We start from the raw sequence: 27,933 nt of genomic DNA, 5'->3' as shown, positions 1-27,933 counted from the left end.
TGCAGAACAAGGCACAAAATATGCAGGTCTCTTTAGGGCAATCATAATTAACTTTCTTGATGATGCACACTTTCTTATTAGTTCATATTCCTTTGTAGCACAAGGATAGCTAGACCGTTGCAAAAGCATAAGTATTGCCATTATTACAACATAATATCTCTCCTAGAAGGAAAGATAATTAATTTTTCAAACATAATTAAAAGGTATCCTGATCTGAATGTTATTCACTCTTTAGCTGCTAGACTTATTTGAACCCATGTTTTTAATCGAGTACAACACAGCAAAGCCAGCCACCCCTATAGCAATAATCATTTTGGTTATTCTTAGCTTCTGATCCTTTAATGGAAAACCTCTGTTGAGGTATGCCCATATCCATCGGGATAGGAAATGCAGCCTGCAAGTTTTCTGGAACTTTTGAATAGAAAATTCCTACAGGTGCAAGGCAAAAAGCTTTAGGTCAGTCAGCCCCACATGAAATGAAAAACATAAATTACAAGCACCTAATTATTCTCAGCAAAACGACACTCTTTTATATATAAAGAAGATACAGAAATTATTTGATCATATTGCCTATGACATATACATTCTCTGAGGAAAAATGCCAGGAAAGTGGTCCGCCCTAAAAAAATGTAAGTGGTGAACGTGCAAGTACCTTCCCTCACTTGGGATCATGTTTACCCACTTGTTCAGCAAATGAAACCCAGCTACAATTGAAAGTTTCCAAAGAGAAGTCCTGGACACTCTCAGAGGGACAGTTAGAAGTTGACATAGATAAGGAATGTGTCATTAACATGTATGCCTCCACTTCAACAAAATAAGAGTAGATGTGACCAATCTGATAGGGCAATTTCTACTTATTTGAAAGTGGCGATTTCAGAGTCTAAAGACCCTTCAATTATTTGGAGACAAGGGCATGTCACTACAAAACTTCTTAAGAAAAATCTATAGAGCAGGCAAATATTATTTTAAGGTGGCCTCCGCTATGATTGGATTGCCAAGCAAGGTGTTCAATAAGCATTTCATAACAAACAATGTTTTTACAGTTCCACACAAAACATTTAGAGATAGACTTTAAATTTTCACGAAAATATCACAGAACATGACCAAAACCTCCTTTCCTGAGGCATAAGAAATTACAGTAATGGCCATAACAAGGCTATGTGGAGGTAACTTTGTTTTGATAAATCTTATGAAATAAAACTGACCTCTCAATTGTATTTCATGAGAAAAACACCCTTTATCAAAGACATGTAATGTGTAACAAAAAATCAGATTTGTCAATAGCTTTTGTAGCTTTACCCTGCTTGCTTTCTATTATGGTACCAGATGTTTGCTTGTTTTTTTTTTTTATTAACTACAGTGGTTGAGATGTAAATGTAAAATTCAAATAACCTACTTCAGGGTTCATCCTTATTTTACATGTGAAATCACATTTGCAAATTATTGCCAAACATTGATTCAGAAAACAATATATTGAGAATCACTCCTTTGACATATTTAAATGCAATACTTTTAGTCACACTTCTCTTAGGATCTGTTAGGATAAGCAGTTCAGTAGTACACATTTAAATGTAATTTCTTGAAGGGAGAAACTTGAAAATGGGAAAAATGGCTAGTTAATATCTTTGTTATTCTTTAGGCAGGTTCTTCCTTAAATAAATTTTGCATCACTAGTATTGTATAAAGTTTTTATAGTTTTTGTCTGAACACCCTGATTATTTACATGTCTCTAGATATATATAATATTGGTCAGGCTAAATACCTGTTCCATTCTGGGGAATTAACCCCATTTTTCTCTTCAACAATTTTCAAAATTGCAAACAACTTATCCATAGTCTCTTTCCAAACGAGCCTTTTATGATGTGACTGCACAGGTGTCACATGTGCCACCATCTCTCTAGCATTTAGAAATGGAAACAAAGATTTGTATGCATGCTAATATGCCTTGACAGATTACCCATGGCATAAGCAAATTCTACCTTTGGTAATTTATCTTGACAGGCCAGATGATCCACGTGAAGCCTCACATTTGATGCAGCACGAATCCAGAAACTGCGATCAACATTAGAATATGTATATGCAACAATGTCAAACAGTGATTGCGCTCCATTTTCTATGGCTTTTAAGATGGTTGACTCCCTATTTCTTCGATTCCTGGAAGTAAGAACGATGATGCATTAATTGTTTGATCATTGTTTATCATATCACGTATGATTAGATGCAAGAAGACCAAGTTATATTGAAACTGTAAATGCTGGGCCTGACTTCAATGGTTGGTAAACAAACATAAATGTTGTGAACCAATTATTTATGAGCTAAAACAACTAGCTAATCAACCTTGTTAGTATAATGTTTCTTGGGCATTGAGAATTAAAAGAAATCCCAGGCAAATTCCTCGAATGAATTATTCTCTAAGATGATGTGATAGGTGAATCTCCTATGATCAATTAAGCCAAAAGTGAGATCAAAAGTGAGATCAAAAGAGATACTTTGTACTGTGATGGGAAGGGAGGAAAGAGAGCTGTTTCATACTTGAGATACTGACAAAGCATGTGCTTTGGCCACATATTAACTCTCCCATGCATGGGGACTAAAACATGTGGGGAGAGCTCCAAAAACTTGTAAGTTGTTTGGAAGTATTCCTGCATTACCAATTGAATTTTAGCAAAATCTGAGATTGTTGAAAATATAAACTACGTCTAAAAGCATCCATAGGCTCAAATGATATCACAGAAGAAAATACTCCATTGTATTCTGCACCATATGATTAATTATATGCTTTATTGTTATGCAAAGTAATTTTGCTTTCTGCCATTTTTATAAACAGGGATTATACAAATTTCTAAGACAAATGTTAAGAAATTATTTCCTAAACTGTGTTAGATATGACAATTGCTAGAATTATTCCACTTGATGATTTAAAAGTCCAGAAAACACACCACTTCCCTCCACCCAGCCATCTGACTACCTACTTATGTAAAGAGTGATTTTGGAACTTTTTACCCTGATCTCCTCTCAACATTCTTGAAAGGGAGGAGGAGGCGGTGAGCACCACAAAGTAGCACTGAACCAATCTATTTGATCATTTTATTTCCATGTCTTTACCCATCTATTTGATCATTCCTTTCCATATTTTTACAATGTCAGCATCAGTTTTTGGAGTCATCTAGTTGTGTGGAAAGAAATAATATTGTGCAGGGTAGAAAAGTGCATCCCAATGACAAAATCTGCTCCTCATAGTGGCTCCTCCTTGTTTATTATTTAGCCTCACTAATTTGGGTTTTTTTTCATTCATAACCAAAATTTTGAACACAGTTCTAACCAATCATGCGCACCTTCATCAGCATTTCCATGTTGACTATTTAGCCTCACTAATTTAGTTTTATTTGTTCCTGTTAATGTCATTTATTGATTGATGTGCTATTTCATCTTAAGGATTTTCTGAGTCTGATTCTTCAAAATATTTGTCTTCTCATTCACTTTTAGTTTCATTGATGAAGGTGGCCATTAATTCCTGCTTAAGCCCTTCATCATTGATTTCATTAATCTTGGCTTTTGAAGTGCATTTATTACTATTATGCCCCCTTTTGCCACATTCGTAACAAATTAGCACTTGTTTGGGTCTCTAAATTCTTTTAACCTTTTGTAGAGGCTTATTGGGTTTTTGAGAAAAAAACTAATGAAAATTCCTTTTTATAAGGAGTAGACCTATTACTTTTGGATTTATTTTCAACTGTTAGGGCACTATAGCCATATTGTTGGCAAAAGTCTCCCATAGCTTTAGACTTGTCTGGCTTTTCTTTTCTTAATTGCTTTTAGATTTTTTTTCCAATTGCAAATATCAAGACTAACTTTAATATTTTCTGAGGCTATGGAATCGTTCCTCCATTTTCAAGGAAAAATTCTTTGAATATGTATACTTTCACATGGAATTCTTCCTCCATGCCTTTCTCAGAGCTTAATTTTGACTCTTTCTACAACTAACACGGGAATCCCGTCAATGAATCTCTCTTTCCAATAATCAGGGTTACAGTTGGCTCTTGCGAAAACCTTGGTGAAGAAACCATCTTTGTACCATTTAAAATGAGACATGGTTGGACATTTTAAATTATTTAGCTGATCATAGCTTATACCTAGATGCACATTAGCATCTCCAATAAAATGTTTTATAATATAATAAATCAGCTTATTTACTGCATCTTTCTCAATCCAAAGCTTTTGCTCTATTTGCCCAGTCATATCTATGACAGATATGAATGTGGTTTTTACTATAAAAAAAAAAATTTCCATTCAGGATTGATCCATGAGGATATGATTCCACCATCCTTGAAGATTACCTACAAACCCTAATACTATTGTTCCCACCGTGCTTCTATTTGAATTCCCATTGAGCTTTGGTGCCTGAGCATAAATGAGCGTTTGTTTTAAGACTATCATAATTTGATACTCTATTAGACCATTTATAGGGGATTTCTTTTTAACCGCAGATTTACAAGAGAGAGACAAGGACGATAAGCCCTTTTTTGCTTTCCTACTGAATCTTACTGATAGACGATGGCTGAAGATAAGATTCACCAACCATTTGTTAGAGCTGTTCATCTAAATTGATTGCCTCAGCTTCTTGGAGGACATTGACCTGTGTTGCTTTTCCTTTATCAGCAATGTCTAATTTTTCTATTCTTTTTATTAACTATACCAGAAGCTCGCCATTCTCCTTTTTCAGCTTATACTTTCCTCTTTTGATTTCAAGCAAAGGTTTTAGAAAAGCAAGTTTCACTTCTATGTGTGAAGAAAAAGAGCAGTTTGGCGGCTAGCTCCGATTTGCTTATTTTGGTGTATTTGGGGAGAGCGCAACCAAAGGATCTTTGAAGACGAAGAATTGTCGGACCAAAGGCTAAGGATTCTCTTTTTCAAATCCCTTGTGGAGTGGTCCAAACAGTTGCTAGATTTGGAGATCCCCCTCTCATCTCAATTTTCTGGAGTCTCTTTATTGTGGCTAGTCTTGCTCTTTTCTAGGTTTCTTCTTTCTTTTTTGGTGTCTAGGTTGTTTTTTTGTGTATACTTCCTGTATACGTTGGGTGCGCCCCCTTTTTTTGGCACTTCTTAATACAAGCTTTTGTCTATAAAAAAAAAAGACCCTACTTCAGACATGGACATATTGTGTTGGATTCTCAGGCTATCAGCGGCTTACTAGCCTTTAAGAGACTTTCAATCCTTGAGAATTGTCTGCCCAAGGATAGAATTTTTTTTTTTTTTTTTTTTTTTAATGGTAAAAGAAATTCATTAAAAGCCAAAGAGGCTAAAGAAAGGGTATACACGGAGTATACCAGGATACAAAGGTGCAAAAGGCATAAAGACAAACGAGTCTGACCCTTACTTGATAGCTAACCAGTCTACAAAATCTATCAAAGAGAAAGTGTGTTCCTCTATATACACCCTATCCCAATTCACAAAAGTGTACAAAAAAATGGATTTAATTTCTTGGTCATTCCTCTCAACATCATCGAAGGCCCTCCTATTCCTTTCTTTCCAAATGGTCCACATCAAGTAAAGGAGGGCAGCTCTCCAAGCTTTCTCCCTTTTCTTGCCCACAAAGGAACCATGTCATCCCAGGAGGTTCCTTCTCACAGAGTAGTGCATCACTCATTGCACCCCAAAAAGGGAAAAGATCAGAAGCCATAACATTTTGGCCTTCTCACAAAACAAAAGAAGATTATCTATGGTTTCCTTCTCATTTTTACACAAATAGCACCTGTTGGGAATGTTCCATCCAAATCTCTTCATTTGGTCAATGGTGAGCAACCTGCTCCAAGCTACCTCCCAACCAAAGAAGCTAGCCCTAATTGGAACCCAAGGCGTCCAAATAGTTATAGTCGGGATGGGAAGTCTAATGCCCCTTGAGAGTGAGCTATAAAAAGACTTGACTGAAAAGGTCCCATTCTTGTTCTCTTTCCACCAGAGCAAGTCATCCACACCTCTTCTAATGGTCAAATGATGAAGCTTGTTTAACAAGCTTTCTACTTCCCCCACCTCCCAATCATTTAGGTGTCTATTAAAACGAAACCCCCAGCTACTCCCAACTCCGTCTTCCTCCCAAGCCTCAACAACCCAACCTTCTTTGTTGATGGATAGATTAAACAAAATGGGGAAAGCATCTTCCAGAAATTGATTTTCATACCACAAGTCCTTCCAAAACTTCACTCTAGTGTCATTCCCTACGATGAAGCAGGAGTGAGTTCGAAAGTTCTCCCAACCATTTCTGATAGCCTTCCAAACCCCTACCCCATAATGGTCTCTTACACCTTTGGAGCACCATCCCCCCTCTTGAAGGTCGTACTTTCTAGAGATAATTTGCTTCCATAGGGACTCATTCTCATTAGCAAATCTCCACAACCACTTCCCAATAAGGGCCTTGTTAAAAATAGCTAAACTGCGAATGCCCAGGCCTCCATCCTTTTTAGCAGCACAAATAACCTTCCAACTCACCAAGTGAGGTCTATTTTCTAAGGCGCCTCCCCCCCATAAGAAATCCCTTTGGATCTTTTCAAGTCTTGCGCACGCTCTCTTAGGAATCACAAAAAGAGAAAGAAAGTAGGTTGGGAGGCTAGAGATGGTGTTTTTTAACAAGGTAAGTCAGCCACCTTTTGAGAGGTATTGTCTTTTCCAAAGAGACAACCTTTTCCTAAATCTTTCTTCCACTACATCCCACACCCTAGTAGATTTGTAAGGGGCTCCAAGGGGGAGACCCAGGTAAGAGGTAGGTAAACTCCCAATCTTACATCCCAAGATTGAGGCAAGAGTCTCCATAGGAATGTCTTCCCCCACTAGGATGGCCTCAGTTTTGCTCAGATTAACTTTTAATCTTGAAATCGCCTCAAACCACATGAATGTCCAGCTAAGATAATGTAATTGATCTGCATTGGCGTCATAGAAAATCAAGGTGTCATCGGCAAACAAGAGATGGGACACGATCAGCCCCTCTCTTCCTCTTCCTCCCACTTTGAAACCGGAAATAAAGCCCCCATTTCTTGCACTTGACAACAGTTGGCTAAAAGCTTCCATGGCAAAAATGAAAAGATAGGGAGAAAGAGGGTCGCCCTATCTCAATCCCCTAGAGCTACGAAAGAAGCCCGTAGGGCTCCCATTGATGAGAATCGAGAAGGTAGCCGTAGCAACACCGTTTCATCTTGGCCATCACATCCATAAAAAAGTCCCAATTAACATAGTCAAAAGCCTTCTCAATATCCATCTTAAAAAGGAGGCTCGGCGTGTTGTCTTTCAATCTAGAATCAAGGGCCTCGCTAGCAATTAAAACAGCGTCTAGAATCTGTCTCCCATGGACGAAAGCTTGCTGAGAATCAAAAATCACCTCCCCCATCACTAATTTCAGCCTATTAGCAAGGACTTTGGTAAGAAATTTATACACACTCCCTACCAAGCTGATTGGTCTGAAATCTCTTAGGTCTTCGGCACCCTTCTTTTTAGGAATGAGCACAAGGAACGTGGAATTTAAGCTTCTTTGGAAGGTCCCATGGAAGTAAAACTCCCTAAAGAGGCCCAAAATTTCTGATTTAACAACATCCCAACAAAACAACCAAAAGGCCATTGTGAAGCCGTCCGGGCCTGGGGCTTTGTCACCGCAGCAGCTGCTCAAGGTTGCAAAAATTTCTTCCTCGGAAAACATAACTTCTAGTCTGCTAGCCAAGCCTTCCCCCAACTCCTTGAAGTTAAGGCCATTAATACTAAGCCTCTAATCCCCTGATTCTGAGAGGAGGGACTGGTAGGCTCTACAAACTCCTTCTTTTATTTCATCAATAGAAGAGAGAGACACCTCATTCACTCTAATTTTAGACAGGAAATTCCTCCTTGCTCTAGCATTGGCCATTTTGTGGAAATACTTGGTATTTTTATCACCTTCTCTTAATCAGATTTCTCTTGACTTCTATCTCCAAGAAGTTTATTCCAAAAGAGCCCATTTCTTATAGTCCTCAAGAGCCAGATTTTTAGCCTCCGCTTCTCCAGGAGAAAGAGAGTTTTCATTCTCCTTGGCCTCCCAACGCTGTAGGCAGGAGAAGGTCTCTGCTCTATTGAATGAGACATTGCCTACCACCTCCTTGTTCCAATTCTTCAGATCCTTCTTTAGCGCTTTGAGTTTCTTAGCAATGCAGTGGCTGCTATACCCTTCAACAGAATAACCATTCCACCAGTTTCTTACTAGGTCTTTGAAACCATCAATTTTCAGCCACATATTTTCAAAACAAAAGGAGGTTTTGCCTGAAAAGAAGTCTCCAGCTTCTAGGACTATGGGACTGTGATCAGAAACCAGACGAGGAAGGGCAGATTGTGTAATGGCAGAAAAGTGGTCCTCCCATCGGTCCGAAAACAGGAAACGGTCCAATCTAGAAGCAGCTTGAGAATTCAAACCCCCTATCCAAGTGAAAGGACCTCCAGCCAGGGGAAAATCCCTCAACCCCAACTCCCTTATCATCTCTGAAAATCTCCTCATTTCAGCTATGAGTCTAGGGGCATTCCTTCTTTCTTCTGGGAATCTTATAGCGTTAAAGTCCCCTCCTATGCACCAAGGGTCCTCCCAAAGGCCACAAATGGCTCCTAACTCCTCCTAAAAATCTTCCTTCTCGCTACCAATCACTGGCCCGTACACTCCATAGAAAATCCAAGAGAAACCATCAGCACAGTTTCTAAAACGGACAGAGATGGAGTACCCCTCGCTCTCAACCTCCAAATTCTCCAAGACTCTATTGTCCCAAAAGAAAAGGAGGTCTTCTGCCGCACCCCTAGCATCCACTGAAGCCCAATTAAGAAATCTTCCTAGTCCCATCAACACACTTTTTACCATTTGCAGAGACATTTCTTTCACCTTCGTCTCCAAAAGGCAAACCAAATTTGATTTCTGATCCCTCACCACACCCTTGATCAACTTTCTTTTCTCAAAATCATTAAGCCCTCGAACATTCCAACAGAGAATTTTAATTCTCATTAATCAACTGGAATCAATTCCCAGGAGCTTTGACCGGATTTTTTAGTTATCCCTGATGTCCCCCCATAACTAACTGAGCATTCCAATCTTTTTAACTCTCTTTCGAAACGGGTGGTGCAAGATTTTTTCTTCTTCCGTCTCTTGCAAAGGGTGCTACTTCCAGTTCTCAGCTTCAGTTTCTTAAGCAAGGCCAGAATTTCGACTTCATGTCCTTCGACAAGCATTCCCAAGACTTTACTAAAGTGAAATAGTTTGGAAAGCTCCTCTTCCGACCATCCTTCTTCGCAAGAGGGAACAACCGACAGATCTCTCTGCTTCGCCACATTTTTTTCCATATCAGGACTCGGGGCTTCAGTCAGAAGCACTGTCGACCCATCTCTAAGCATCATGGACAGGGGATTCGGCGACACTTCCGCCTCCCTTGGCGTCGATTCCACAAGACCAGAGAAGGATCCCATTTCCCTCTCAAACCCCATATCCCAGAATGGAGTAGAAGAAGAAGATGACTCCCCTCTCGAGGAGATCGAAGGTAAAGAAAGCTTACCTTGAGGATTGTGTGCTTCGACGGGGGGGGAAACTCAACTACAGGCGGTGATGCTTCCATCTGAGGGATCCCAGCGGTGGCAGGAGTCGGTACGGGGGTTCCTTTCCTCAAACACTGCAAGCAACTAGGGCTTCCTTGCCCTAAGTCGTTGGAAGGGGCAAGGACGATGGGCTTAAAAGGGTTCCCCAAAAAGACGGAGACGTGGGCCTTCCCCAGGCCCAGGCCCAAAGGTATTGACACAGGCCAAGCCCGATTGGGCCTTGGCATCTAGACGCTAGCCCATCTCCACTTCACAGGCATAGGAAAGGGAAACAGCTGCAACGGTCTTATCCGAGGCAGGGGCACCACTTCCCAAGACCGGTGGGGGCAACTTTTCAGGCTGCGAGGAGGCTGAGGAAGAGAGCAGAGTGCCCACGCTCTCCTCAGCGCGTGAAAGGGCCACCTCGTCTTCCCCAAGCTTCCTTGCACCGAACTTGTGGAAGGGGAGCATAGTGGAAATGCAGGGCTCTTTTTCCCACCAGAGTTGCAAAGCGAAACAAGAGGAGCCAGCAACTACCTGCAGCGAACTTGGGTGCTGCCAATCTCTGGTTTTGACGAGGACTCTGGCACACTTGAGGTTTCGGCGTTCGGCTGTGTTTTCATCCACAACCACGAATCTCCCACAAGAGTCTCCAAACCTCTTAAAGAGGCTTCTTCCCCAAAAATGCAGAAAGAGGTCCAAAATTTTGACCCACACAAGGGTTCCTTTCCAAGAACCAAGAGTTTTTCACCCACAATCTGAAGGAAACGAGGTCAGGGAGGTGGTCAGAGTCTCCCTCCCAAATGCCCACCAGACACCTGCCCAGCAGCTCCTCATTTCTATCGAGTATTTCTTTCTCAATTTCTAGCCAGACGGCATCACGAAGCGCAGAGCAATCCCGAAGAGATGATGTGTCTCTGTCCAGTTGGTTCTTTTTTTCCACACTTCTGCTAGGCGAAGCTTGAGATGGCTTGGGGTTTTCCAACAAAGCTCCTTTCCACTAAAGGGGAGAGACTCCCAAACTTCTCAGTTTGCTAGCGAGAATTTTCCAGCCTCCAACAAGCCCTCTTCCTTCAAGGAAAGCTAAGGAGAATCTTTTGTTCTCCGCATCTCTTACAACACAAAACAAGAATCTCCCTGCTCTATTACTATGGAGTTCCAGACTGTAGTTTCTATCTCCTTCCGACCAAAACTTTCTGGAAGGAAATCTTTCTTTTAGCTCACAACATTTTTTTTTTTTGATAGGTAAAGAAAATTCATTAAGAGCCAAAAGGCTAGAGAAAGGGTATACACGTAGTATACCAAGTACAAATCAGCAAAAAACAAAAGGACGAACAAGCCTGACCCTTACTTGGTGGCTAGCCAATCAACGAAATCTATCAAAGACAATGTATGTTCCTCTATGTATACCCTAACCCAATTCACAAAAGTGTACAAAAAAATGAATTTAATATCTTGATCGTTCCTCTCAATATCGTCGAAAGCCCTTCTATTCCTTTCTTTCCAAATGGTCCACATTAGGCAGAGGGGGGCAGCTCTCCAAGCTTTCTCCCTTTTCTTGCCCACAAAAGAACCATGCCAACCCAGGAGGTTTCTTTTAGCTCACAACATGACTCAACCTCTTCTAGCAGTAGAGACAAACCTTTCCCTCCGAATCTGATCCATGAAGAGAACTTGGGACCTCTTTCACAGATCTTCCCACGCACTTTTCCTTTGTACTCCTCTATGCTAATCTCAAACATCTTCAACTCAACACCAAACCAACACTTACCCCCATGGAAAGTTACCGCCATTGTTCCTTCAGCGTCCACCCAAACATGTATTTGCAGCGTGTGAAACCGAATGACTAGTTTTTCTTCAATTACGTCACTTCAACTTCACAGAAAATATTCTAATAATACCAATATATAGATCTGTATAATTATTTTACTCAATAACATGATTATTGAGTCTACCGTTGCTGCATTGGCAAACCTCATTGGATACCAATTTGTGGGGCACTGCTCTACAACAACTTGTGATTTCAATGGTAGTGGGAGGCAAACAGACTGAAGAAATCACTTTAAACCTATTATTTTAAGTTTCTGTAACGTTTAAGCTAGGAGCTCTTTGAACATTTGGATAAACTTTATTGCTAGTCTGAAATAGCTTTTCTAAGAACCAGAAGAAGCCATAATGCTCTTTCATTTTGTACATTTTATGTATTGATTAAAGATAATTTTCATTTTAGTGGAGGGTCTTAATGCAGAATTTCTTAAAGAAATAATTTTCTTGTGTATTGGAGATGATCCTCTATACCTGCTATAGAAACAATTTGTTTGTTTTTAGAGGAGGGTCTTCATGTAGAAAATGAGCAAAATAAGTTTGTCATAGTAAAAGGAATCAGCAATATCTAAACTTCAAAAGTAAAACACTACATAAAATCAAACAATGATTTATGCCAAACTGCCCTTCAGTTTTTAATGCAGCCATCATTGAACCTAAGATGAGGCTAATTGACTCATCTGCAAATGGACAAGAACCTTCTTTATTTAATGAAAGAAAAAGGTAAAGGTTTAAGTAATGAAGAGTATAAAGAAAAGATGTTATTTGCCCTATCTGACAATCAGTCCACATCTGGATCCACAGTAAATTTAGATGACATCTATGGTGGAGATTTTTCTCCGAAAGAACCTTTAAAGAAAAATTTGCTTTGTTAGAATTCACATGGTCTTTTTTTATAAGCAAAGAGTGCATAAAATATATAAAGCGCCAAAAGGACTCACCAAAGTACATGGGACATATACAAATAGCACCTAGAAGCATGAAAAACAAGAAGAGAACACCAGAAACAACACCTATCTTAACAAAATCCTTACCACTCTACAAAATCAAATACAGACAGAGAATCTGTCTCTATGTACATCTTTACCCAAATAAACAAATTTCTAAGAAAGGAAGTCTTCAAAAATTGAGTTGAATGCTCCTCATTATGGGTCATGATTCCTTTCCTTTCAAACCCTCCAAAAAATACATTCTCCAAATCATGTTACATTTATTTCCCACAAAAGAACGGTGTCACCCAAAAAGAGCCTCCTTAACAATAGTAGTTTGTACCCAATGGATACCAAACAGATCAAACAACAACTACCAAAGGATCCTAACCTTCAAACAATGGAGAAGAGTGTGATCTAGGGATTCTTCCTCTTCTTTGCAAAGAAAACATCTATTGACCAAAGACCATCCTCTTTTTTGAAGTTGATCTATAGTCAAAACCTTTCCCATAGTAGCCTCCCATGCAAAAAAGTTAACTTTAGATGGCACCCACAAATTCCAAACTACCCTTTTTGAAAATGAAATCAAAACTCCTAGTTCCAATGTAGCATATAAATGCTTAACAGAGAACTTATTGTTGCTCAAGTTCATCCACACCATCCTGTCTTCCTCCGTACACATTTCCTTGCAACCTTGAAAATAAATCCTCAACTTCAACCACGTCCCAATCATTCAAAGGTCTTGAGAAACAAGGATTCCAATGACCTCTCTCCCATGTCTCTTTTGAAACAGTTAGGGCATATAAAGAAAGAAAGGAAACACACAATGGCTCATCCCCACACCATTTATCCTTTCAAAACTTCACCCTCCTCCCATTACCTACCACAAAGGAAGAACTACAAACGAAAATGTTCCACTCCTTCCTTATAGATTTCCAAAGCCCGACTCCATACCCATCCCTAATTTCACGGGACCACCCCACCCCCTCTTCCTTAGACAAATAAGATAAGGATTGCCTTTGGTGCAGTTCAACTTTATTCACGTGAAGTTGGACAACTCTACCAAAGTATTATGGCTCATATAAAATAGGACAAAATTCATGTTGATTCTTCCTTTATCTTATCATCTTGGTAGACCCCCATAATTATTGTATTCTCTCTATATAAAGGGAGGTTGGTTGTTGAAGGAACATCACATTTCTTAGTTTTCATTTGAGTGCTTCAAAAGTTTAGCATAAGTGTCTGAGTGTTTGGAATGTTTGAGTGTCTTAATGTTCTTAGTGTGAGCTTGTATCAACCTTTTTTTCAGCTTGAATGTAAGATATTTCTTCTATCTTTTATTTTCTCTTTGTTTTTATATATTTTGTTTATACATCCATATCTTGAATTTCTATGTTGAATATCTAATATTTGTGTGAGAATGGTATCAAAGCCATTTAAGAAGAGATAATATCTTGGATTAGATAAGAGTAACACTATGGACTTCAACACTTAAAACACAATAAATAAATATATAGAAGTCTCAAAAAAAAAAAAAAAAGTGATAGTAGTTCTTTTTGTTTCTTGTTATCTTCATATTTTTCTTATTAGAATTGTTAATTTGGGATGAGGATTTTAATATTCATATTCTTAATAAAAAAAGGCATTAATTTCACAAAATGAATGAAAATATTTAACTATGTTTTGTTCAAGTCACAAAAAAAAATGTTTAGAAAGCCTAAGTTCTTATGTTTTCCTTCAAAAAAAGGAAAAAGAAGAAGTAAGATTAATCTTAATCCAAAAAATAATTTTTCAGATAATTATGCAACCATGATAAACAAAAGCAGGAATGAAAAGTATGGATGATAGTTTCAAAATGCATAGGTAATTATAAATTATTATGACTCCAATTCCCAGATCATGAGAATGCTAGGACTCCATAACCCATGCTTTGTGGGTTTGTACATACTAAACATGGGAATGATAGGAATAGGAATCATTTCAATCTCATTCTCATTCTTGCATTCTACGAACCAAATATGAACTTAATAAAGAACCAAAAAAGAAAAAACAATCCTAATTTTCATTTGTCAGATTATAAATGTGAGTTCCAGCCCTAGAAAAAAGACCCTGGATTATTAATCAATAGCAAATGGAAATACTCTTCTTTTAACTAACAAAACACAAGAGTCAAGAACAAAATATTTTTCTTATTGAAAGGACTCATGTAACCAATCTCAAGTAGACTAAGGCTTATTTGAGTTAAAATTTACTTATAGGCATTCAAAATCTAATGTTCATAGGAATACCACCAAGGAAGCATCTAGCTGCAACTGCAAATTTGGCCAGAGTGTGGTTAAAGTAATAAAATAGTAATATAATTTTTTAGGCCAGTTGGTTTTGGGTCTCTTTCTTTTTTTAGCCTTTCTAGTGGTGGGTGTATAGGTTTGTATACCTTGAGTCACTTTTTTGGCGTCTCTTTATTTATGAAATTATATTTACTTATCAAAAAAAAAAAATAGTAATATAATACTGATGTAGAATGCTGAAATATCAAGAGAGAGCATATATGGAATTTTGTGACAAAGCAACAATTCCAGTTCATACTAACATTCTATAATTAGAACTTGGAAGAGTTACGAAGTCATTAGAACTGTGAAGTACACTTACAGTCATATTTCCACCAGAAGTAACGTCCAAAATGGCACTTCCATGACTGAAAGAAACCTGCAGACTCATTAGCAGAGTAGTTTCTGGAAGAAAAGAAGAAAGAGAGAGAACATGCCTAGAATAATGAATAAGAATTGAAAAAAGAAGATAAAGGTAAAAAAGGTGAAAAACTAACCAAAATTCCTTGACTTTCTTTTTCCTAAATTTTTTGCTAAAGGTAAAAAAAAGGTGAGAAACTAGCCACAATTCCTTGACTGACATTTTTTTTATCTAAACCTTTTCCCAAAACTACGAAGACTTAAAAATCAACCCAATTTGTATGATGCATTCATTGTCCTAAAATGATAAAAACTTCAACTATTTAATAGATGATGCACACAAAATTTTGTCATCACACCATATTGGATTCATAATTTTAAGAACATGTGAAACATGAGCATGAGGCTCAAACAAAAAGTCCCAGACCCCATAAGCCTCATACTCGATGGATTGAGGAGATTGAGGTTCCCATGAGGCACATGCTACACGCCTTAACTTTTGCCTTATGCCTAGATTGCCTTATACATTAACCAGAACAAATTTCAGGCCCAAAACAAAGACTTGAAAATAAGTTCATTTCTTCTTCTAACCGAAGGTTTTTAGTTCCTTTTAAGGAATGCCCAAACAAAATTTAATTCATAAGCTTAGGTTTATAGAGAATTATTTCAAGCAATAACTTGTATGCAATAATCCATTAGCTTATGTGCAAAACAGTTATTATTTTACATATCCATGCATTTCCCAATTTTTGCCCTTTCCCCTTGTTTTGCTCAGCTTGATGCACTACTAATTTGTAGGCTGACTGAACTCAGTGTCAGAATGGGATATAGTCCCTTGCCCTTCATATAGTTATAGAGATAAGAATGCTACTTGATATATCATACAAAGTCTCTTCCTCTACAGAATCTTACCCCACACAGTGATCTCCAACAATCAATGAGTTAGTCTTGATATGAAGCAATGCCATGTGGCCATCTGTATGCCCCTGGATTAGGGAAAAAAAAGTTAGATTCAACCACAAAGAAGTATTTCAACCCTCAAATAAGATACAAATTTCATACATGTGAAGGCAAATAATCCAAAAGATACCCATTGCCATATGTCAGCTTATTTATTGGAATATTTTACATGAATTGTGGAGTCATCTTTTACCATCCTACAAGAAATCTCCAATTTATAGTACTCTAAATATATGTACACCTGAAATACCATGCATGAAAAGCGTCATATCTTCCAGACATGCTTTCTAGACACCCCCTACATTCACTTGCTCCTACCAGTCAATCCCATTGGATAAGCTTTACCTATCTTTTGGGATTTCGTTTATGCCACAAATCCACACAATTTAAAAGCATGTTCTTGTTTATTTGTGAACTACTACTTTTCTCCTGCTACTTACATCCATATTCTTGTCAGTCATTCACCTGCTCCCATAGAATTTTCAGCCTACATTAGAGCACACTTGGACACGCAAAGCCAACCAGAGCATCTGGCATTCAAGCTCAGCTTGGGTGCAGAATTTTTGCCCTAGCTCAGGCTTGGATCAAGCTTCAATGGACAAGACCAAGCTCAGACTCAACTAGGCTTGTTAAACAGTAACTAGCATGTTAAAGAATGGATTTTGCAATGATCACATGAATAAGCCAAGAACTTCTTGTTCTAGGGTAACAACAGCACCATGAAACTTTCACAGATAATTCATTTGTATTTTATTATAAAGCAAGCTGCCTGTTACCTGCTGCTTAGTGTGCACATGGAATAACATTATTAGGGCACTCATGCTTATAAGAAGGCGGAGTCACAGTTGGTAACAAAACACATGAGGTCATTCGAACTGACTATGAGGTCACTCAAGCTCAGCTTGCTTTCCAGACAAGCTGATAACCCTGATAGGTGCTCCACTTGTTTAGTTCATTGAAGAAGCTAAAATGAGCTCAAATGAGTGGAGATGAAGCTGAGTTCAAGCTACTCAAATTGTTTTACATATCTACTCTCCAAACTATTGCCTTCATCGATCTGCTTTGTACATCACTAAACCACCTCAGTTGGCTCTGGCTCATTTTTCTCACTCATTGGAATTTATTAGGTTTCTTATGTATTAATAGATTCCCTTTCAATTTAATTAGGCAGACCAATCACAAAAAAGCTTGGAGGTTTGATGCACATTTTCAATCCATCAACCCAGCTGTAGTCCATGAGAAAGATCCTCCTTCAGATTTCCCTCCAACTGTAACCAAATCAATGAAAGCACTAGAGATGTTAGGGATGGGGGGGGGGAGGGGAATTTCAGACTAAGTGGGACCATGGTTCAAAATCTTGCACAATTTCTAGTCAATCTCACAAAAACTCTCCCACTGAACAAATAATATTAGAGCTATAGACTTCTATAATATTTCAGTCAAAACCTCAAGACTATAAGCCACTTCCATTTTTAAGATTATATGCACCTAAATTCAACCTACAGTTTCCAACAATTGGTTTGTAATCCAATTTATCACCTTGGATCCAAAAATACCTATGTTCTTGCAGAATCAAATCAAGAGGGGGGTGGAAGTCATGAAACCTACATTTGGAGGTATCAAATCCCTTACTCATACAATTCAAAATATATGTTTTCTTTTCAAATTTTCATCCATGATATACATCATCACTTAAACTTCTAACAACAAAGTATTAAAGTATCTGAAGTAGAACATGATTTCTTCATGCCAGAACTTTATCTTTGAAAGGAACAATAATGACAATGTAAAATACCGGAGCAAAAATGACATGCAACCGCTGACCACCAATGCAAATTTCTTCATTGCCTGAAACTGAGGTATAGCCAAGGGACCAGTCACCTGGAATCATATAATATCACAGTAAGTTAACCGATAAAAGTTAGATGAACTTGATGAAAGAGATTTCTCTTTTTTGTTCCAGCGAAAACAAATAAAAGCCTAAAACAATAATGTCTCTGTAAAGCAATAATTTAGAGTCACCCATAAATTCTTCAACTAGAAGGTTGTAATATACCAAATAACACTTGCAGTTTTAAACATTTATAGCATCATCAGAATCATGTCAGGTATTGAATGATGCATCCTGTTCTAAGCTGAAACAATAATGTCCAATGTCAGCACTAGATTCTAAATCATTGCTTAGATTGATTTCCAAGAAACCGAAACATTTTATTTTAAGCTCAATAAGACATTCTAGATGAGTTCAAAAAAGCTTATGACTTAAAAAATAGTTTAATATGGGAGCAATGAGACTGCTGCTTCTTGTGGAAGTCTTTTTTGGCTTAAGCTTGAAGTCATCTAATGTTTACTGAAATTCTCATATACCAATATTGCCCTCTTTTAAAATTATGGCTTTGGCTTCAGCTTCATCTTCTAACTAACAGAAAAATCAAGAAAGTTGTCACAAACGAGCAGTAATTATACATACAATAAAATGCTACTTCCATCACATGTACTTAAGACAAATTGAGAAAAAAGAGAACTTGATATTTGTAACCATCATTCAATAGATGATATATTTATATCAAAAATGCCAATTCATCATATGAATTAGGAAACCCAAACAACAAATCGTAAAAAGGTATATCATCTCAGCCATATTATAAAGAATGGAGACCCAAATGGGAACAATCATAACCTTTTCCAATGCGACACATGGTATTTTTATGTGCCAAGAGAGTGGCATCAGGATTGTACTTTTGGATGATTGAAAGACCTGAATCAAACATCAAACAGAAGATTATAGCCAATATATAACTTGTTCAAATAAATAAAATGCATAAATTAAATCTTTGGAAGACAATTACAGCAATGGTGTCACAATGAGAGGGAAAAAGAGAAAAGGAAGTGATATTTAGCCTTTATTGAATATTTTATAATTTAAGAACGGAAATTGAAATTTTAGTAGTTCATTTCTCTCCTTGTGTTCTGTCGTGTGGCAGTATCAAGTGGTCATAATACGAAAATTGTCAACTTCTGTGAGAATAACAAGTGAGCTTTCATTGCTTATGAAACAAGATTCTATGAGTTAAAATGAGGAGAATTCCATGCTGTGTAAAATACAGAGATGTCCCAGATGTCTGAGTGGAACATAACTCCTCGCCTCCAGAGTGCCTTCAGACCATTTGTGTGTTTATGAATAAATTTACATGTATTTTTAAGTGTATTAGAAGTATTCTTAAGTTCAATTGGCGTAATACCAATAGTACATAACAATGGCATTCTCAGCCTTTCCTTGCCAATATGTGTCAACCTACTTATGTGAAATTACCTTCATACACAGGATGGTAGGAGTGTATTTCTGACTCAGTCAGCAAACAGTTGAGAGAAAGATCAACCTTTGAACTGTTGGAATTATACGCAAAGTGGAAGCAAGAGCAGGAAAAATCCTCATATGGATACTGGAAGGATTATAGCAGTATGAGGCAGACAAAGCCCTGAAACTAAAGAGAAAGGCTATGGAACTTCCTTTCATGCAATAGAGAACTCTACAAAGAATATTTTACGAGTGTAGAGCCAGAGGATTAAGACCAGAATAGCATTTATCTGGCAATTACCAGAATAGAAGAGCAGAAAACAGAGCAGAGGTTCAATGTGGAAGGGATTGTTTCCAAGTTTACTTCAACAGGCTGGATTTAAATAATTTCAGAGAATGCTGCAATCATTAATTAAAAAACATACTGACAATCAAGAACATTGAAATGAAAATGACAATAGATCCTTTAATCATTTTATACATATAAAAAGAATTTTTGTAGACGTTTTTCTCTTCTTTTGATAGGTAACATTTTTTCCCTGATGGGAATCCATTCTAAATTTAAACTAATCGAACAGTAATCGGTGGTCAACCTTCAGCAGCAACAAGCAGCAGCAACAGTGCAGTTCTCCAAAAACTCCTAGATCTACCTTCTAACTTATGAGTGATCTACATTCATAACCCAGTAGGGGCAAACAGCGTTGTTAGCCCCCAGGTAAGCAAAACTAAACTACATCCCACTATAGTGATCAAATATTAAATCATCCAAATAAATTTAATATATACAAAGGTTAAAATAAATAAATGAATAAAATAGCAAATGAACAAATGCAAAGTAAAATAAATAAATAAATAAATAAGAGAGAGAGAGAGAGAGAGAGAGAGAGAGAAAACATCTCTTAGTTTCAATTCAAATACTTAAACTTACCATCAACATGATCATGGTGGTGATGGGTAACAAAGACAACCAACTTTCTTGGCAAAGCAGCAATAATTTCCCCAAGCTGATTACATGAAGATCAGTGTAAGAATGGCATAGAACTAACAAAAGAAGATAATGAAAAATTAATACATATCAAAATTTTGAGCTTAAATAGCAGAAAATGAAAAATATTGATTCCTAATTTATATTTATTATTTAAATATAAAAATAAATAAATAAATAATTCAAAAAAAAAAAGGAAGAAGGAGAAGAAGAAGAAGAAGCAATTCTTAGTCAGGGAGATGCAGGAGTACTCCACAGATTCATGACGTGACTAAGGCCTTTAAGGGAGTGAGTCTATTTCCATATTAAAAAGAATGCTCAAAAAGAAAATTATTTGTCAAGGGCATCAAGAGAAAAGCTCAATATTACCTCTTTATGGAATTCAGATCGGCATCCTGGATCCACGATCAGTGCATCTCCGTAAGCAACAAAATTATTATCTCCAGAGTCATTGGGGAGATTATGTGGTGCAAATACAACTAAGTTTGTGGTGTGAAATGGCTTGCCAGTTCTACTTCCCATAGGCACAAGTACAACACCAGGAGGGTACTCCTAAAAATGACAACATTAGTTCAGCATTAGAATATTGACCAGACGCAATGTGCAACAACTATATAATCTCAATGATTCTTTTAAAACAGAGAAGAAACTTAAATATTATGTTTCGGTAATACCATCAAATGTAGACAACAGCAGCTGAATAAGTATGGGAAAGACACTTGTACATATGAGAAAGTACTCGAACACTAAAGACTTAAGGCATGTGTTGCAAGCAACTTCAGGAATGAGAACTTCTAATTAAGCTTTTACAACTAAATGGTACATTATGTTTATGTTGTTTCCTAACTAAAAGGAAAAGAAATTCACAAATATACAACTGGGTTTTAAGCAGAAAATAATAAAAGGGGTTATCAAGGGTAAAACAAATGCTGTTCCGAGCAACCCAAAACCTGGCAAAAATCCCAAAGTCAAAAGATTTGACCCTAACAATTTAAGTGTCCACCTGATAGTCAAAGAGTCAACCTAATATTTAATCATTATTTTTTGTCAAGAATAAACTAATTTATTAATATGAATTTTTAAGTACAAATGAATGACGAGAAATCCTTTCAAAGTATGCAAAAGTTGATAAAAAAATATAAAAGAGAATGAATTTCTTGAATTTATTTTAGCTTTTTAATGTATTGCTCTCTTGCCTATCAAAAAACAAAATCTTGAAAAGAACAAGAAGACAAGAATATATCATGAATATGAACAAGTTGGAGCAGCTCTACACTCTCAAGGGGTTAAAAATCCCCTATAAAAGAAGCTTGCTGCCTGGCTCCTTGTTTTGCCAGTTGATTGATTGCATGATTAGCAAAACAAGGAGACAAAGAGAAAGAAGAATCCTAGCTATTAACAATATCTAGAATTTGGTGGAATTCTTCCAAGAACCTCTCTCCTATTTAGATACCCAAGATATCACAAAGCCAAAAATTACTTCCACCATAAGTTAAAAAGACAAGGAGCCATAACCTGTAGCAAACAATCGAAAAGAGCTAAAATCTCTATCTCAATGGTGAATCCTTTCCAACCAGTTCTAAAATAGATTGCAAGACTGTACCACTATGATCTCGAGTCACACCTCCAATCCCCAACTAACTTGGGTTACTCAAAGCACATGCATCAAAATTGAACTTAATGAAACTATTGAAGGCAAACTCCATATTGGAAACAACTATCCATCCAACCTCATTGACCTGCATATCGAGTTCCAATCAAGTTTTAAACACTTAGAGAAGAATCCTCAAAAACTGCAATAGTAGAGGCCCAAAAAAAGGGAATAAAAATAAATCAAGTAACAGTCTCCAAAGTCCTACATTTTCTTGAAAAAAAAAATCATTTATGTTTCGGCAAACCATCCAAATCAATATGAGATAAGCAATTTGTCTCTTTCCAGCAAAATTGATTAACATTTAATCAATTGTTCCTTGCTTAGTTAACTCGTTTGTGGCATAATTAGTTAACCAACTAACCTAGGAGAAGGAGCATTCCAACTCACTAGCATTATCTAGAATTTAGCAATTAATGTTGATCAAGGCAGAAATAAGGCTAGCTATAATACTCCATTCTTAGTGAATGTAGAGCATATTACTGCTTTTTATAGAAGTTTTGAAAGTAAGGTTTGAAAGTAAGGTAGTGATGCATGGTAGAAATGTGGATTTTTCTAAACTTAGATATTTTGGGTTTGATGGTTGGTTTCATGGATGAAAATTTTGGGACATATCGCCGAAATTTCGGATGTCAGCAGCCTTTGGTAGATATATATGCCAAATATTTCGATAGGGCAATATTTCCACAAGACCGGCAATTTTTGTCGATTTATCACCAATAGAGCAATATTTTCCCAATATTTCGGGTCATGTGCCAATAAATCGATGTCACATCATCAATGTTGATCTTCTTATTTTTTTTCCAAAATTCCCAATTTGGGCCCAGTTTCAACCCGCATTACCCACCCACATCCAGCCTAGCCCACAATCCATGCAGATGTCACAAGAGAGCCGCTGCTCAATTTAAATACCCATTTTGGGTGTTGTTCAAATCCAATGTAGGATTGCATGTCAACCTTACAAAATTCAAATTATAAGTGCTTGTGGAGGCAAGGGTTTGAACCCAAGACCTCATGCTTACAAAGGAGATGTCATGCCACCCAACCAACTTTCATTTTGATAATTAATGGGCATATGCTTATATATATTAGATTATAAACATTATATAGATTTCCTAAATATAAATATGTTAATATTTATACATTTATATTATAAATATCTCATAATATATATATATATATATATATATATATATATATATATATATATGTATACATACTATAAATTATATGTTTATAAATTAATATATGTTTTTTATGTATATAGATATCATAAATAAATTATTATCAAATTATTATAAATAAATTAATTTTAATTATTATGTTTTTTGTATAATAACTAAATACAAAATAAATAAAATTATCAACATTTTAATAAAAAAATACTTATACATGTATCATTATTTCTTCAATGTCATTAAATACATCCAAATTAGAGAGATGTATATAAAATATGCTTCAAGTTATGAACATTATTGTTGAATATCATAGATTATATCATACATATATCAATTTATTCAACAAAACAACCTCAATATATCTATTATTATTTCTTATATCATTTTTTGAAACTTTTTCAAATATTTCCATGAGTTTTGATTGATTTTTACCTCACCAATATTTTGTATTAAAATTTTCACCAATATTTCCTAGTGTATCTCGATATATCCGTAAAATCAAAGGACCAATATATCCGTAAAAACTGATATTTTCATCCTTGGTTAGTTTGAAATTTACTATGTGAGAGCCTAATATTGCACTAGAGACCAAGTTGCAAGTTTTGTGAAAGGAAACAAAATCTTATTTTTCTCCTATTGAATTGTATAAGATCCTAGGAATTCCATTTGGGGAAGATAATGTATTTAAGTAAAATACATGGTTGGGGATTTGAGCCACTTAAGGCATACAGGGGACTTTGTGATGACCCTAAGATGATGGACATTCTCAAGTTGCATTCTAAATACTTGTCTTCCAGAGCTATGATTTTGCACCAAATGGTTGGATATAAGATTTTGCCTAAAGCAAGATAGGAGAATGATGTTGGTCTCTTGGAAGTGTTTGTTATGGATAGCATGCTGGTAGGAAAACATTTTAATCTCGAGTATAAGTACATAATTTAACATCGTTAACTCCATCAAAAGTGTTTTTGGATGAGTTGTCAAGGTCGCCACTAGGCTAACAATTTTGATTTCACTATAGAGTTACACCTTGGTGCAAACAACAACAACAGCAGTACGACCACCCCCTGCGTGCCCCACCCCAAGAAGCCTATTTGCCCTATTTTACCCAAATACCACTTGGGATCCCCATAGACCCTTTGAGACCTCCATTAACCCTTTTTTGGGTCATTAATTGACCTGAACTGGCTCACATAAATGCCAAGAAACAACAATTATTGAGAAACTTAAAATTAATTAAATGCTAGGTTAAATCATTGATTGCCAGCATGGACACTCAACCCTTAGGATCAAACCTTTAGCTATGATCATGCATTGGGATTCAAGTTGCTTGAAATCTGAGTCATGACACACTTTCTATCTGAAATAGAAAAGAAAACGTAGAGATAAAGAATATAGTACAGACCACAAATGCTACTTTAAAACTTTCAAGTCACTAGAAGTAATACTTTCATATAATTGCTCCTAATTAGACCTTTACATTGTAGTCCTAATCGTTGAGAACACATCTTGCCTTGTAATTTTAACTAGAATTTTCACTAAAGAAGTAAAAAACACAAAGTAGAAGGTAGCAAACCTGATAACACAAAGTGGGCGGTACTTTCCACTTTGTAGATTGCATTGAGTCATTTAGAAGACCAACAACTACCAAAGGTCCCACACGACCACAACTTGGTTTCACATCTAGAAGCCAGGTCAGGCAATGTTGAATTGACATCCACTTACACGGTCCTACATAAGCATTTCCAAGATTAGTTGCATGGCCTTCCAAAGCCAAATGAGATTCAAATTTGTAAAAGGCTACATTTGCATTGCAGAAGTAGGTCGATAATCTTTCCATCAAAATAAACCAAAAGGATACATAAATTGGTCACTAGAGACAAAATTTAGTGTAAATGCAATAAATAATTACTATCTTCTGCAAGTCAAGTCTTAAAAAGTACAATTTACTATATATATTACCACAAGTTCTTTACATAACAACTTATACTTCAAATTGCAAAGCACTCAGTCTTGAGCATGGCCTAATGAAAATGCACCAGCATGTATGACTGCAACCATAAATTGCTCTTTATATTACTGCAAGACTTAGCAAAAGTTTTTCTTAGTTTCAAATACAAAAATGATACATTACGTATTAATCAAAGACAAGATACTAATATGACAGACACATAAACTGGTTAGAAATATTTATAAATTGCACCCACTGGTTGATAGAAAAACATTAAATCTGCACAAGAATGGAACAGTAAACAGCCATGTTGCACAGAGGCAATGCACCTAACAATATCAAAAAAATACTGACAGATACAGTACTGTGACATAGCATGCTAATCAATTTTCAATTTCAAAAAACAACTATAAAATATGAATATAGTTTCACAGGATTCTAAATGACTAATGGAAATAACAAATTTACCATGATTTACCATTGATGTTGTCAAACTTGAATTAAATAATTTATCTTATAAATCTTTGTATTTGAACAGCAAATAACTTAATTTATTATAGTTAATAGTATTTAATCCAGCAGTAACCAGTAAAGGCACATAAGGTATGAAATGTAAATGATCAAGCCACATAGAGATCATTCATCCAACTGCCCCAATTGCCAAGGAAATGACAAATTCAATCATATGCTCTTTAACCCAAGTCAAAATATCAACTAAAATATCCTCCTACCTAGCAGCTATCCATCCTGGTTTTTTAAGTTGTGGGATTAAAAGAGTTTTCATGTGATATAGAAAGGCCTACAAATTTGATAAAGTCATCACCATGAACCCCAAGAAATTATATAACATTCCCTCCTCCTAACCAGCTTATATATTAAAGAAATTTAAAAATTTTAAAAAATAACTTTTAAAAAAATAAAAAAATAAAAATTTTAAATAAATAAAGAAGTAAACTTAGAAGATAACTACCCAATTGTTAGCATTAGAAGTTTGGAGGAAAATCTTGATCAAGATTGTGACGACCACATATCAAACATGCCTTATTTTAGAAGCAAAACACAACTTTGTTTATGAGAGAATTACAGTAAACAACTGTGTGAAAGCCTGGAAACCTTTATGCATATGCTCATCTTAGCTTATAAAATTTCGTTATTGCCTGCAACTCTCTCTCCAACCAAAACAAAAAGGAATCAAGCATTCCCATTGCGTGAGAAAATGGGACCACCCTATGTATGTACGTTGTCCAGTCCTTTTACTTGTTGTAATGGAGAACCAAATAGGAACTTGCTAGTTTTAGCATGAATATTGTTTTCAGAAGCCCATATTCTAAGAATTACGGAAACATTATTAATGTTGGCATGACCAAACCTTGTAAATTGTCATCCACTGATACCAGTTTCCCAGTAATGAAGACCGTATGAACTGGATCTCCTGGCCCAAATTCAGCTTCCTCCGCATACTTCCACAGACGCCACTGTACCCCACCGTGCATTCCATAACCCACTCGAGCCAAAAGCTTTCAAATTGCATATATATAATAAATAAGAAAAATAAATTTAAAAAGGAAATAAAATAACATTAAAAAATAAATAAATAGTAGAATTGAGGCTGTGAAAATACATTTAGGTAAAGTCAGAGAGCTGAAAGATCATGGTAGGGGCGAAGTTAAGTTGAATTTGTGCATAATTGAAACCAAATCGCAATTTTCCATCTCAAAAAACATATATTTTTCAGTAAATTTGAACTCGGTAATCAAAGCTACCTGATTGAGTGCCAGATTGAGATCAAATTTTGTCAAATCAATCTTGTCTAGAACGGATTCCGCGCCTTCAACAGCAACTCCACACTGCGATTCTCCTTCTAGTAAATTCAGTTGCGTGGAGGGCAAGTCCCAGAGATCAGAATCAAAGTAGGAATCATACTCTTCTTCCCCGAATTTCGGCGGCGGCGACTCTTTTACGAGAAGAAACTCGTCCTCATTTAAAGGGTTCTTGATGATCGCCGCAAGCTTGTGGATTGCCATTGAGATTCAAGTACGGAATTAGGGGATTTGGTGTTGAGGAAGAAGCGTTTGCGTTGAATCTTTTTGGGGTTTTAATTTCGTGGGAATTTAAATGTGACCGTTGAACAATGTTCCCAATGCGGACCCCACAAAAAGTGTGCAACATCCTTCAGTTGGAGTGGTGTAAGCTTTTGGGCCCAACTTGGGCTTCTCGAGTGGCCCAGAACAACAAATCAGCATACACCTAGGCCTAACAAAGCCGACAAAATTATTTGGGCTTCCAACAAAAGGCCGCAACCATTCTAGATTAATAAAAATCTCAATTTTATTAATTTATTATATATATGTTCTCATTTTAAATGAAAATCAATAAGGTATTTGGAAAATCAATTTAATAACTTAAAGTAACTTAATAACTTAATTTAAGTCATTAAGTATGGCTAGTAACATAACTTAATGGTATACCTTTTTATCTTTATTTATCATAATTACCTTCATCATCTCTTTTTTCTATTCCACAACTTTCATTGTTACTTAACATCTCTTACTTTAATTATAATTTTTAAAGATAAATTTATCAATTTAATGATTTAGAATAAGTATTAAATTAATTTTATTTAACAATCTTTAATATTTAAAGTAAGAATTAAGTAATAAACTTTAAGTCAATAATTTAAGTATAATTTAACTTAAAATCAACTTAAATCATTAAATAATAAATATTAAATTTTACCAAACACCCACTAAATTCATTTCTTTTTCATAAACTCAAGGCTTACCTATGAAGCCTTTTTCATAAATTAAATCCAGGATTTCTTTTTAATGTGATCAATTTGCCTGAAAAGTCACAAGAAGCAAGTTGGTGTAGTTGTCCATGAGCACCTTCCATGTTTGGAATAGTTCCAA

At 36.2% G+C, this 27,933-nt stretch overlaps 1 protein-coding gene across 2 annotated transcripts; it reads right to left on the bottom strand.

Moving 5' to 3' along the window:
* Positions 1–47: 47 nt before the first annotated feature.
* Positions 48–27,123, bottom strand: LOC117916149. Of its 2 annotated transcripts, XM_034832039.1 has the most exons (13): positions 26,788–27,123; positions 26,394–26,541; positions 24,650–24,804; positions 20,614–20,796; positions 20,188–20,263; positions 18,642–18,719; positions 17,757–17,842; positions 15,914–15,987; positions 14,964–15,009; positions 2,533–2,642; positions 1,980–2,154; positions 653–733; positions 336–429 (listed from the first exon to the last, which is right to left on the bottom strand). In XM_034832039.1, exons 1-12 carry the CDS (start codon positions 27,046–27,048, stop codon positions 659–661), a joined length of 1,467 nt encoding a protein of 488 aa, XP_034687930.1. In that variant the 5' UTR covers positions 27,049–27,123; the 3' UTR covers positions 336–429; positions 653–658. The 2 variants fall into 2 exon arrangements, with proteins under 2 accessions (XP_034687920.1, XP_034687930.1); XM_034832029.1 differs by lacking the exon at positions 653–733 and having other exon boundaries at positions 48–429; positions 26,788–27,122.
* Positions 27,124–27,933: the final 810 nt, after the last annotated feature.

Source organism: Vitis riparia, chromosome 1 (genome assembly GCF_004353265.1).
Source record: "Vitis riparia cultivar Riparia Gloire de Montpellier isolate 1030 chromosome 1, EGFV_Vit.rip_1.0, whole genome shotgun sequence".
Lineage (NCBI taxonomy): Eukaryota > Viridiplantae > Streptophyta > Magnoliopsida > Vitales > Vitaceae > Vitis > Vitis riparia.
This window is presented reverse-complemented; position numbering and strand designations above follow the sequence as displayed.

What these genes read in the sequence shown, in the direction of transcription:
- LOC117916149 (XM_034832029.1), bottom strand. Translation starts at nt 27,048, where the DNA reads ATGGCAATCCACAAGCTTGCGGCGATCATCAAGAACCCTTTAAATGAG. An exon ending in AGTGGATGACAATTTACAAG is followed by an intron (nt 24,805 to 26,393) that starts GTTTGGTCATGC and finishes ATGCTTATGTAG; the next exon opens with GACCGTGTAAGTGGATGTCA. An exon ending in CCACCATGATCATGTTGATG is followed by an intron (nt 18,720 to 20,187) that starts GTAAGTTTAAGT and finishes TGTTTGATTCAG; the next exon opens with GTCTTTCAATCATCCAAAAG.